The sequence below is a fragment of the Mirounga angustirostris genome, unplaced genomic scaffold (genome assembly GCF_029215605.1).
Source record: "Mirounga angustirostris isolate CCGP_5_RB_7025 unplaced genomic scaffold, mMirAng1.0.hap1 SCAF_1, whole genome shotgun sequence".
NCBI lineage: Eukaryota > Metazoa > Chordata > Mammalia > Carnivora > Phocidae > Mirounga > Mirounga angustirostris.
In genome coordinates this window covers 201,831,834-201,843,945 of record NW_026991709.1, presented here as the reverse complement: position 1 = coordinate 201,843,945, position 12,112 = coordinate 201,831,834, and the positions used below count along the sequence as shown (strand labels likewise).

General features: G+C 46.9%; 1 protein-coding gene and 1 pseudogene across 1 annotated transcript in view; both read right to left on the bottom strand.

Annotated features, from left to right (window-relative positions):
- PBX4 (PBX homeobox 4) overlaps positions 1–11,493 on the bottom strand; it is a 35,231-nt gene extending 23,738 nt beyond the window's left edge. Inside the window, exon 1 of the mRNA XM_045863827.2 lies at positions 11,273–11,493. Within this exon, the coding sequence (XP_045719783.1) occupies positions 11,273–11,415 (143 nt within the window). The 5' untranslated portion in view covers positions 11,416–11,493. The remainder of the gene's footprint in view (positions 1–11,272) is intronic.
- On the bottom strand, positions 7,544–7,670 carry LOC123834925 (U4 spliceosomal RNA; annotated as a pseudogene).
- Positions 11,494–12,112: the final 619 nt, after the last annotated feature.

Sequence of the window (12,112 nt, the reverse complement as noted above, 5' to 3'; positions counted from 1 at the left end):
ATAATATTCCATTGTATGGATATAATTTGTTCACCCATTTATCAGTGGATGGACATTTGGGTTATTTCCACTTTGGGCTATTATGAATAATGCTACTATGAACATTTATGTGGAAGTGTTTGTGTGAACACGTGTCTAGGGAGAGCTGCGGAGTCATATGGTAACTGTTTAACTTTCTGAGCAAATGCCAAACTTTTATAAAGTGGCTGTACCTCGGGTGCCTGGGTGCCTCAGTTGGTTAAGCGACTGCCTTCGGCTCGGGTCACGATCCCGGAGTCCCGGGATCTAGTCCCACATCGGGCTCCCGGCTCAGCGGGAAGCCTGCTTCTTCCTCTGACCCTATCCCCTCTCATGCTGTTTCTCTCTCTCTCTCTCTCTCAAATAAATAAATAAAATCTTAAAAAAAAATTTATAAAGTGGCTGTACCATTTTCCATTCCCATCGCAACTGATGAGGGTTCCAATTTCTCCACATCCTCACCAACACTTGCTATTGTCTTTTTTATTATAGTCACACCAGTGGGTGTGAGGTAGTAGTTCATTGTGGGTTTGATTTGCTTTTCTCTAAAGACTGATGACACTAGGGCGCCCGGGTGGCTCAGTCGTTAAGCGTCTGCCTTCGGCTCAGGTCATGATCCCAGGGTCCTGGGATCGAGTCCCGCATCGGGCTCCCTGCTCTACGGGAGGCCTGCTTCTCCCTCTCCTGCTCCCCCTGCTTGTGTTCCCGCTCTCGCTGTGTCTCTCTCTGTCAAATAAATAAATAAAATCTTTAAAAAAAAGACTAATGACACTAAACATCTTTTCATGTGTTTATTGGCCATTCTTCTTTGGGGAAAGGTCTATTTAAATCCTTTGCTCTTGGGCGCCTGGGTGGCTCAGTCGGTTAGGCGTCTGTCTGCCTTCCGCTCGGGTCATGATGCCAGGGTCCTGGGATCGGATCCTGCATCGGGCTCCTTGCTCAGCGGGAAGCCTGCTTCTCCCTCAGCCTGCCTCTCCCCCTGCTTGTGTACTCTCTCTGAAAATAATTTTTTTAAAAAAATAAATCCTTTCTTTAATGGGGTTATTTGTCTTTTTATTGTTGAGTTGAGGTAAGAGTTCTTTATATATTCTGGATACTAGACTCTAATCAAGTATCTATTATACGAGTTGTCTTTTTACTTTCTTGATAGTATCCTTTGAAGCACAGAAGTTTTTGTTTTTTTTAAGATTTTATTTATTTATTTGACAGGGAGAGACACAGCGAGAGAGGGAACACGAGCAGGGGGAGTGGGAGAGGGAGAAGCAGGCTTCCCGCGGAGCAGGGAGCCCGATGCGGGGCTCGATCCCAGGGCCCCGGGATCACGACCTGACGCCCAACGACTGAGCCACCCAGGCGGCCCATGAATCGCATTTTTAAAAGATCACTGTGGCTGCTCTGAGACCAGAATGGAAGGCAAGGGGTGGAACCAGGAACACAGTCTGGAGGCTACTACAGCTGGAATAGTCCAGAAATGCTGCTGGCCTAGCTTAGAGTTATGGTAATAGACATGAAAAGTGGATAGATCTTGGGCCTTCTGGCTGGCTCAGTCAGTGGAGCATTTGACTTGATCTTGACATCCTAAATTTGAGCCCCACATTGGGCATGAAGCCTAGTTTAAAAAAAAGAAAGAAAAAGTAGATAAATCTTTGACTTCATTGATGGAATCAACACGACCTTCTAAAAAAGTGGTGTGGGATTTTGGGGAAAGAGGAGATTCAAGGATAACTACTAGTTTTGGGCCTGAGCAACTAGATGAAAGGAGATACCATTAACTACTATACGGGAGACTGGAAGGCAGCCGGTTTAGGGAAGAAGGGTCTGGAAAGCAGAGCTGTGCTTTGATCAGGTTACACTTGAGATACCTATGAGCTATCCAAGAGGAGGTATCAAGTAGGTAGACGGGCACATGGACAGGGACTCAAGGTTGGAGATAAGCAATATAAAGATGGGAAGTCCTGGGCATAGAGATGGCACTTTAAGCCACAACACTTGAGGAAATCACCATAATAGAGTGTAGAGAGGGGTCCATGTCCCAGGCCCAGGTCCATGGACTTAAAGAAGTCAAGAAGAGAAGAACTTACAGAGGAGACTGGGACTGAACTGCCAGTGAGGAGGACCCAAGAAAAACAGATTCAAGGAGAGAAGAGCAATCTGTGAAAAATGCTTCTTAGAGGCAAAGCAAGACAAGAACCCAGGAGAAACCTTGGACTTAGCAACATGAAGGTCACTGGTGACTCAGCAGAGGGACGAGAAGGTTGGGAGAGAATGGATGGAGGAGGGGAAGTGGAAGCAGCAACCACAAACTCTTTGATATTTGATCATAAAGGAGAGTAAAGAAATGCAGGAGGTGCTAATAGAAAAGGTGTATTAAGCAGGTTTTTTATTTTCTGTTTTTTATTTATTTACCATGCTGCCCTCATGTTCACAAGAATTATTACTTCATCTCTGCTAGTCAGCTGGAGCGTTATGGACCTTCTTTCCTGCCTCACAGTCATGTTATGTCTTCCTTCCTTCCTTCTTTCCTTCTTTCATCCTTCCTTTTCCCCCCTCCCCTTTCTTTTCTTTAAGTATGCTCCATGCCCAGCAGCGTGGAGCCCAACATGGGGCTTGAACTCCTAACCCTGAGATCAAGACCTGAGCTGAGATCAAGAGTCGGGCACTTAACCGACTAAGTCACCCAGGCAAGTGCAAGACTCTGATGGGTGGCCTGTCCCACCCTGAATTCCTTACTTCCTCCACTGTTCCCTTTAAAGCATTTACTATGGCTTGCCTGGGCATGAGGAAGGTCTCAACTTACTGTTTTCAGAAACTCCAGGCCCACGCTGTACTTGGCATACTAGCTGAGCAAAGACTCACTGAACTGAACTGAAGAAAAGGTAGAAGCTATATATGTCAAACTGGCAGAGAACAGAAACAGAAAGTTTGAAGGTAGAGCTCTGACATTTCTAGACTTAAACTGGAGCAAATAGAGAAGTCAAAAATTGGGGTGAGAACTGCTGGATTCCACCATCAAAGAAGGTAGCAGAAGCCAAGGGAACACAGAGCTCTGCTGGGAGCCCCTCTTCTTGGTCTCTCTTCTAGGGCCAAGGACACAGTGGGTACCCATCCACTCTAGGAATGAGGAGAATTGTTAAGGGGTTTAATAGTACTGCATGAAAGAGAGAAATAAGATCAAAAAGGAAAATGGCCAAAGGACACTAGATTTGGGCAGGAGGAAGTTATGCATAAAAGAGAAAAACTGCTTTAGAGTGAAAAAGAATAAGAGCCCTTAAACCACTGGGGGGCTCAATCTGAAAGATAGGCGATAAATGAGTGTCACAAGACATTTCTGAAGAATAGATGGTAGACAGGAGCTAATGACTATTGAGCTTTCTTCTGATCCAGGGTCAATACCTTAGAAAGGTTTGAATACTTTGAGGAGTACTTATACAAGGAACAGAACAAACTTTATGCTCACTCCTTGTTTGGCAAGGAATTCAAGGCCATGCTCCATTGGACAGCAGCTAAGGCACGCAGTCACCCCATCTGAGTCCCCCTTCGAAGGCTGTGCCCCCCACTCATGCCTGATGGAGCCATGTTGCATGCCTCCATGCTCTCTGCATTCCCTGCATACATGCTTGCCCTAGCCTAGAATGCGGTACCTTCTTTTTCTGCCTGGGTAAAGCTTTGCATCCAGATATGGTCATCTCTTTGGGGCATGCTTGTGCCCCCCCTGCCTGACTTCAGCTAGATTCTAGGGTTTTATCATCCACACTCATCTTACTGCCAGGTGGCCTCCCTCGCTCTGACTAATTCCTTATCTGGCTAATTCCTTGTCACACTTTCTCTGGTCCCCATCCCCAGCACCATACTCTCCAATGTCTGCCATTCCTGAATCCATGAGCTTTTGGGAATCATTGTTGTATCCCCGGGCCTGGCACAAAATGAAGTCTTACTGAGTAAATGAGATTAAATCCATTAGAATGAAATTTAAAAAACATCTTCTTTAGCTTTAGCCCAACTGTCCAATCTCCCATAGCACCTGTGATCACCTTCTAGCTCCTGTGAGCAGGAAGTGATGTCATATTCTAGGGAACCCATGGGAGCTCTGGGAAAGTCAGGGAGGGTGGCAGGTCAGCACCAGTGTTCCAGAGAACACAGCCAAATCTCTATCCAACCACCTCCTAGTTGTCTGACTTCAGGCAAGTTCTTACTCAGGTCCAGTTCTTTATCTAGAAACTCTGTGAAAGGGGCATCTGGGTGGCTCACTCGTTGAGTGTGTCCCTTCAGCTCAGGTCATGATCCCAGGGTCCTGGGATCGAGCCCCGCATGGGCTCCCTGCTCAGCGGGAAGCCTGCTTCTCCCTCTCCCACTCCCCCTGCTTGTGTTCCCTCTCTCGCTGTGTCTCTCGCTGTCAAATAAATTAATAAAAATCTAAAAAACAAAACAAAACAAAACTCTGTAAAGAACCCCCATTTTCTATGGTTATTGAGAAGTCTAAATGAAGGAAATCATTGTTTTCATCATCATCAATCACTGTGTTCTGACAGGCACTCAGTAACTAACTAAAATGAATGAGGGGTACTTGCTTATTTGTGAAACTTTTCTAAAACACTCTGCATGTTGTTTTACTTAATAAAACCACTTCAAAAGGGATTTTGCTGTGGCTTTAGGAAATTTAAAACCAACAAAATTCAATTCTTTGGAAAAGTACTCCAAAGACAGCAAGACTTTCCTTTGGCACTAGACCAAGCCAAGCTAAGCCAACCCTAAGAGCAAAGCGAAAACCCACAAGCAGGTTAAGAAGAGACTGCTGGCATTAAGTTGACTGGGATCTAACGAACTTCCTTAAGGATGGTGAAAAGAAAAATTTCAACTCTGAAATTCTACTTCCCAGGTTTGGACTACTAGACACTATCTTGCTAACACTATCTAGCTTTGGGAAATTCCAAACCATAAATTCCTTCTCTGACTCCCCACATGCTTTGAATAGGCATGCTGAAAGCTGAATGCTCACTGACAGAACTGGAATACTAAATACGGGGATACAGACCTTTAGAAAAGGGGCACACCATTCAGTTGACAGTTTACACCTTGCCACTTGGGTAAGTTCTAAGGTCAAAATTAAATAATCTCCTTTTATTTATTATTCATTTTTAAAAAAAGATTTTATTTATTTATTTGACACACAGAGAGTGAGAGAGCACAAGCAGGGGGAGCAGAAGAGGGAGAGGGAGAAGCAAGCTCCCCGCTGAGCAGGGAGCCCGATGTGGGCTCGATCCCAGGACTCCGGGATCATGACCTGAGCTGAAGGCAAACGCTTAACCGACTGAGCCACTCAGGTACCCCTAAAGTATCTCCTTTTAATAATCAGAATTTAGTCTATATTACAGACAATGCCAATATGTAAAATACTGGAGGAATTAAGAAAGTCATGCAAATTTCTACTAGTAGAAAATACCTAACATATCGCATATGTAAAAATCAAATTAAAAAAGAAATTCAGAGAAATCTTTTCTTCCTAAGAAAAGCTATGAAGGTCCTTAATTGTAGTACTTGTTATGTTGTCTAAAAGCCAACTTCTGAATATAATCTTTTTAGTTTCTTTTTTTAAAAGATTTTAAAAATTTATTTATTTGACAGAGAAAGAGAGAGACAGCACAAGCAGGGGAAGCAGCAGAGGGAGAGGGAGAAGCAAGCTCCCCTCTAAGCAAGGAGCCCAATGTGGGGCTTGATCCCAGGACCCTGGGATCATGACCTGAGCCGAAGGCAGACACTTTAACTGACTGAGCCACCCAGGCACCCAGAATTTTTTTAGTTTCAAGTACACCACCCCATATACTACATTACTTGCTCTTAAAGAGATATGATAGTGGCCATTCTCCATCATCCCTTTATTCAATATATATAAAGGGGTTTTTTGCCCTAAAACCTATTCTCATTCCCCAGCAGTCATTTTCTATTGCACTCAAGTTCTACAAACACAAAGTTGGGCTGTGGTTTCATAGATGCTATAAAGGAAATACAGAAACAACCCTGGAACTTCCACAGCCTGATATCCTTGGATTGAAAATGTAAACAGACCCTGAAACAACAGGGTCTCATGGCCCCAAAGCAAGATTTTCATTAAGAGAAAAAAAATAAACTATTTTCTGAATTTTATTTGTTCATTTCTAATGTTCTTTCTATATTAAGTAGGCAAAACAATGCTAATATGTGACCCTTGTAATTAATTTAAAATCCATTATGCCTACAAACATAACTTAGGTTCCAAAATAACTTTCATTTGTCAGAGTAACCAACTATTAGGTAAACTAATTCATGAAAACTGAAATAAAGGGGATGCTATTATCTCCACTTTTTTTTTTTTTAAAGATTTTATTTATTTATTTGCGAGAGAGAGAATGAAAGAGAACACATGAGAGGGGGGAGGGTCAGAGGGAGAAGCAGACTCCCTGCCGAGCAGGGAGCCTGATGTGGGACTCGATCCAGGGACTCCAGGATCGTGACCTGAGCCGAAGGCAGTCTCTTAACCAACTGAGTCACCCAGGAGCCCCTATTATCTCCACTTTTGACAGCCTGACCTCTCCAAGTGTGGTTTGGGATCAGCAGCATTGGCACCCTTGGGAGTCTGTTAGAAACATGGATTATTGGGCCTCCTTGGGACCTGCTACATCAGAACTTGCATTGCAATAAGATTCCCACAGAAATTTGCTGTATGTCCAGCCGGAAATGTTCTCTATCTGTGCTAATATGGTAGTCACTAGTCACTTGTGGCTACTGAGCATTTGAAATGTAGCTAGTGCAACTGAGTAACTGAGTATTTAATTTTAATTCATTTTAATTTAAAAAGACATATAGTGAATGGCTACCACATTGAACAGTATAGCTCTCTAGCGAATCAGTGTGTACCTGTAAGCAAAGGGTCAAGAAGTGACCACTACAGCCAAATCTGCTAATCCAGCAACACACAGCACAACTCACCTGTCGTTCCAACATGCAGAACGACTTGAAGAAAGACCAGTCCTCTTCAGCTGCTCTTCCAGAACATCAGGTATGGAGCATGGATCTCCACATGATACTGTGACCATTCTGCTTCCTTTCTCAATCAGGTTTCCAAAATTTACCCCTCAGCTCTAGAGTTTCCATACTGATTTCTTTGAAATCTTACTACTGGACCAAAAAAATGAGTCCACCAGCCTTTGATGAGAGAGCTTCCAGGCTGTGGGGCACCTGAGGCCTGAGGATCCTCAAGGGTACAGTACATGAACACACTGTTGGCAGTGGGAGTGGGGGAGGGCCCAGAGCTTGCAACAGATTTTTATGACCCAAACACTGGTTAAGAACCCTGGGAGGAAGGAAGAATTCTGGCGCCTGACAGTCTTCATAGAGGGCCCTCAACCCTGTCTAATAACCCTCATAAACCCCTCATAAAGGTAGTCAAAGAAGCAAATGAAATAAACTATGTAGAAACTGTAAAATGTTGTAAAATTTATTATTATAAAAAAACAAAGCTATACATGATAGAGCAAAATATTCAGACAATCCTTGGCAAATGAGATAAAATTTTCTGCCTTATTCGTCTCACACAAGAAATGGGAAAAGTTTTCAATTAGCAATAATCGCACCTTGGATAAACCTCATTGGCTACGATCCTGCCACTGCGCAAAGCTCTCACACAAGAAATGAATAAGCACATCATCAGTGAACGGTTCCAAATCAGAAAACACAGAATGTACCTTCTCCGGGAAGAGCTTAGGGTATAGCTGAAGTTCAGAAGATCATTCAAAAAGACTGGTTATCTCTCACATAGGAAGTGTCCAGCTGACTTGGGCTGAATCTAAACTAGGCGGTGTATTCCAAAGACCCTTACAGTCCACTATCAGTGCAGTCCAACGGAAAAACAATATACAGTTCACTATTCCAAGACAATTCAGCTATAATAACAAAATGAATAAAGCACAAGCACTTGGAGCTGCCTTCCAAATAAGGCAGAAAGGTGTAAGTAAGAATTCTGGTTTAAGGAGAGTAGGTGTGCTTTCCCTCTTTAAACACACTTACAGGGGCGCCTGGGTGGCTCAGTTGGTTGAGCGACTGCCTTCAGCTCAGGTCATGATCCTGGAGTCCCGGGATCGAGTCCCGCATCGGGCTCCCTGCTTGGCAGGGAGTCTGCTTCTCCCTCGGACCCTCCCCACTCTCATGTGCTCTCTCTCATTCTCTGTCTCAAATAAATAAATAAAATCTTAAAAAAATAAATAAATAAAATAAAATAAATAAATAAACACACTTACAGTGACAAAATAGTTTGAAAGGTCCTCGCATGCAAGATGAAAAACTCTTTCTTGCTAGACAGTTGAGCTAAACTGACTCCAGGGGCTACGAGGGGTTCAGCAGGCACACTGAGAGAGAGGGCAGGGTCAGAAAGACTTGCAAAAGCCTCACCCAGTTGGTTGATCAGGACAGACACAATCTGCTTCCCCTCCCAGGTTGATAACCTACCAGGCTGCAGAGTTTACTATGAGGAAAAGACCCACCCAAGCTATTTGCTCCAGAGTAAAGTGATCCCTGTGAGGACTGAAGACTGCTGTCTGGACTTGGGTGACTTCTAGGGCCTTGAGTTCAGACTGTTGTCTGGACTTGGGTGACTTTTAGGGCTATATCCAAAGAAGTGGGGCAGATCTGAAGCTCCTAAGTCTCAAAATAAAAGACCCAGGGGCCTTTCTACCTCAGAAAGAAACCAGGAAACAACTAACAACCATGTTGTCATGCATATATAATGTCCCACTACTCAATTTCCTAGCCTTAAAAGAAAAAAAAAAAAAAGCTATCTTCAAGAATAGCAAGAAAGACATGACTGACTGTACACCATTCTAAAGCCCATCTAGGGGAGGTCTGGATTGCTCTAAGAAAACAAGTGTAGCCTTGGGGCTGTAATGGGGTGACAAATGCTTGAGAAAGGCCACACCTGAGCAGAGCTCACTCCTTAAGCAGCTCCCTATCTAGAACAGAAGGAACTCAGAGAACTCCACAAACACTCAAAGCACTGCCTCTTGTGGTTCCTGTGTGTGAAGAGCCCACTTTCCCCTCCTTGGCCCCTCCTAAACCTTCCAGAATCTTTAGTGCCACAAACTTTACTATATGCTAGGTGCTACGCATTGTGCACAGCCCTGGGAATACAAAGGAAAATAGGACAAAGCCCCTGCTCTCAGACGAGTCTAGCAGACAGGGCATCACACAAGGGCACCCTCTCCTGGCCCATCTCTTTTTTTCTGCTGGTGCCAGGAATCACCTCTACTCAGCACACAGCTGTTATGACAGCTATTTATAAATTAGTCTCCCACACATTCCCACTTCTCAATGAGCTCTGAGAGGGCAGAGAACATCTTAGCCATCTTGGTTTCTCTAGCACCTAGCACAGTGCTCCAACAAGTAGAATGAACATAGTAAGGGAGGAAGGGGATAACACTCAACTTTTCAGATAGAGGCTATGAAACTGCAGAGAGTGGATAGTCCACTAGAAGCAAAGGAAAGTTTGAAGAACAAATGCATGCTGAATCCACCTTTTCTTTGTCTCCTCCTTCCTGTGACTGCTGCTCACTTGGCTTTGGCATAACCCCGCCTCCCTAAAGGGCTCTAGTGACTGCACAAGTCCACACAACCACACCCTGGTCCCATCCCCAGGGGTCATCCTTCACCCCCAAACAGGCCTCATTCAACAAGGCCTCATCCTCCAAAAGGACTTCGGTCCTTTGCTATTTTCTAATAATTTAAGCAGACCCCAAACACAATAGATTGCCTTGTGAAGCAGATTCTACCATTCCTGGCTGGATGACAAGTGGTGGGTAGAGGTAGGTAAGACAGGTCGTCTTTTTTTTTTTTTTTTAAGATTAAAAAAAATTATTTATTTGACAGAGAGAGAGCACAAGCCGGGGGAACAGCAGGCAGAGAAAGAGGAAGAAGCAGGCTTCCCGCTGAGCAAGGAGCCCGATGCGGGGCTCCATCCCAGGACCCTGGGATCACGACCTGAAGCGAAGGCAGTCACTTAACCGACTGAGCCACCCAGGTGCCCCAGGACAGGTTATCTTAAAACTGCTTTGATTCTTCTCACTGCAATTGAAATAAAATCCAAACTCCTTCCTGAAACTCCTTCCTGAGACTTGTGGGCCCCGTGTGGTCTGGTTCCAACCTCTCTCCAAATTGAACTCAGGACTTTAAGTCTCTGGCTCTGCTTTCTTCCAGCTCTTTCCCACCTCGGGGCCTCGGAAAGTGCTGTGTTCTCTACATCTGACTTCCCCCAGCATGCTATTCCTTTTCTTCGAGGTTTTCTCACAATGTATACTTAGTTTTTGCTACTTACTTTCTCTCCCTCTAACTATGAGCTTGAGAGCAGGGACTATGTCAGCACCCAGCTGGGTGTCCCCCACACAGTGTCTAATAAATATTTGCTCAGTTAACAAAAAGGCAGCTCTCCATCCTTCCACCCAGCTCCCCCACTAACTTCTCCTGATGGTTCACACACCAAATCACCCCCATCTCCTTATTCCTGAGTCCCACTGCCCACAACTCACTCTCCATTATCTGCCCTCAAAACTTCCCACCTCAGGGGCGCCTGGGTGGCTCAGTCGTTAAGCGTCTGCCTTCGGCTCAGGTCATGATCCCAGGGTCCTGGGATCAAGCCCCACATCGGGCTCCCTGCTCCGCGGGAAGCCTGCTTCTCCCTCCCCCACTCCCCCTGCTTGTGTTCCGCCTCTCGCTGTGTCTCTCTCTGTCAAATAAATAAATAAAATCTTTAAAAAAACAAAAACAAAAAACACTTCCCACCTCAGAAGTCCCACTAATGCATCCATTTAGCTGTCCATCCCTCACAAATCCCATCTCTCAGCCCTTACAGCCCCCTGCTCTCCTCTTACCCCTTACATTCCATAAACCCCGAAACCGCCTTTCACCATACACCTCCCCATCCACACACTCCCCTTAAACCCATTTCTCTCGCCCCAGGATGGGCCCCTAAAACCCATCACCCGCTGCTTGCCCCATAAGCCTTTCAATCCGTCGCATTTGACCTCATAAATCTCCTCGGCCTCAGAAACCCCTTTCAGTCCTCCCCGAGCCCCCACATCTCCCCTCCCCGCTCCCCGCCCACAGACGCACCCCCCCCCACCCTGCACCCTCCTCACCCCTCGGGCCCCCTGCCAACTTGGCCCTGGCCCCTGGGCCCGCCCCCGTCTCTGCCGCGACTTGGGGTGGCCCCGCCCCCATCGAGCCCGCGCAGCACCTGGCCTGCGCCTCTTCCAGGCTCTGGTCGGTGATGGCCATGATCTGCTGCAGGACCTCGCCTGTGTCGGGGCCCGGAGGAGGCCCGGGCGGCGGGCGGCGCGGGGCCGGGGGAGGCGGCGCGGGGCGCCGCGGGGAGTCCATGGGCGGTGGGGCCGGGAAAGCGCTGAGGGGGATCCGCCGGGCCTGGAGCGCTCACAAGGGCGCCGCAGCCAACCCCCGCCACTCGCGCGCTGCGCGCGCGCGCCCCAACCCCCACCCCTCGCCACCGCTTCCAGCCAATCGCCGCCAGCCGGGAGGCCGCGCACCGCCCATGGACACGCCCCGCTGTCTCCGCCAGCCAACTGCCGCCGCCCGGGCCGCCGCGCACCGCCCACAGACACACCCCTAACAGACCCTTTCAACGACCCAGGACTCGGTTGGGAGTTGCCGAGGCAACAGCTCTTCGCACCCACACCCTCCTCCTTCCACCCCCATATTCCTCCTCCCTCACCTGCTCAGAGCAATGGTTCCTGCTTAGAGACCTTAATCCTTCTTAGGGCCCCTCACATCTCCTCACAGCCCCCACACCTCCTCAGAGAGGTCCCGCATTTCCTCAGAGACGCTCAAGTCTCCTCAGCGAACCCCCCATCTCCTCAGCGCCCTCTACTCCCCACCAGAGCTCCCACTCCTCCTGAGCCCCCATTCCTCCTTAGAGCCTTCCATTCTTCCTCAGTGTCCCCATACCTCAAATCCCCCCACCTCCCCTGGAACCCACACATCTCTTCCGAATCCCCACTTCTCAGAGTACCCCACTCTTCCTCCAAGCCACCCCTTCCTTCTCAGAGATCCGATTCTCAGA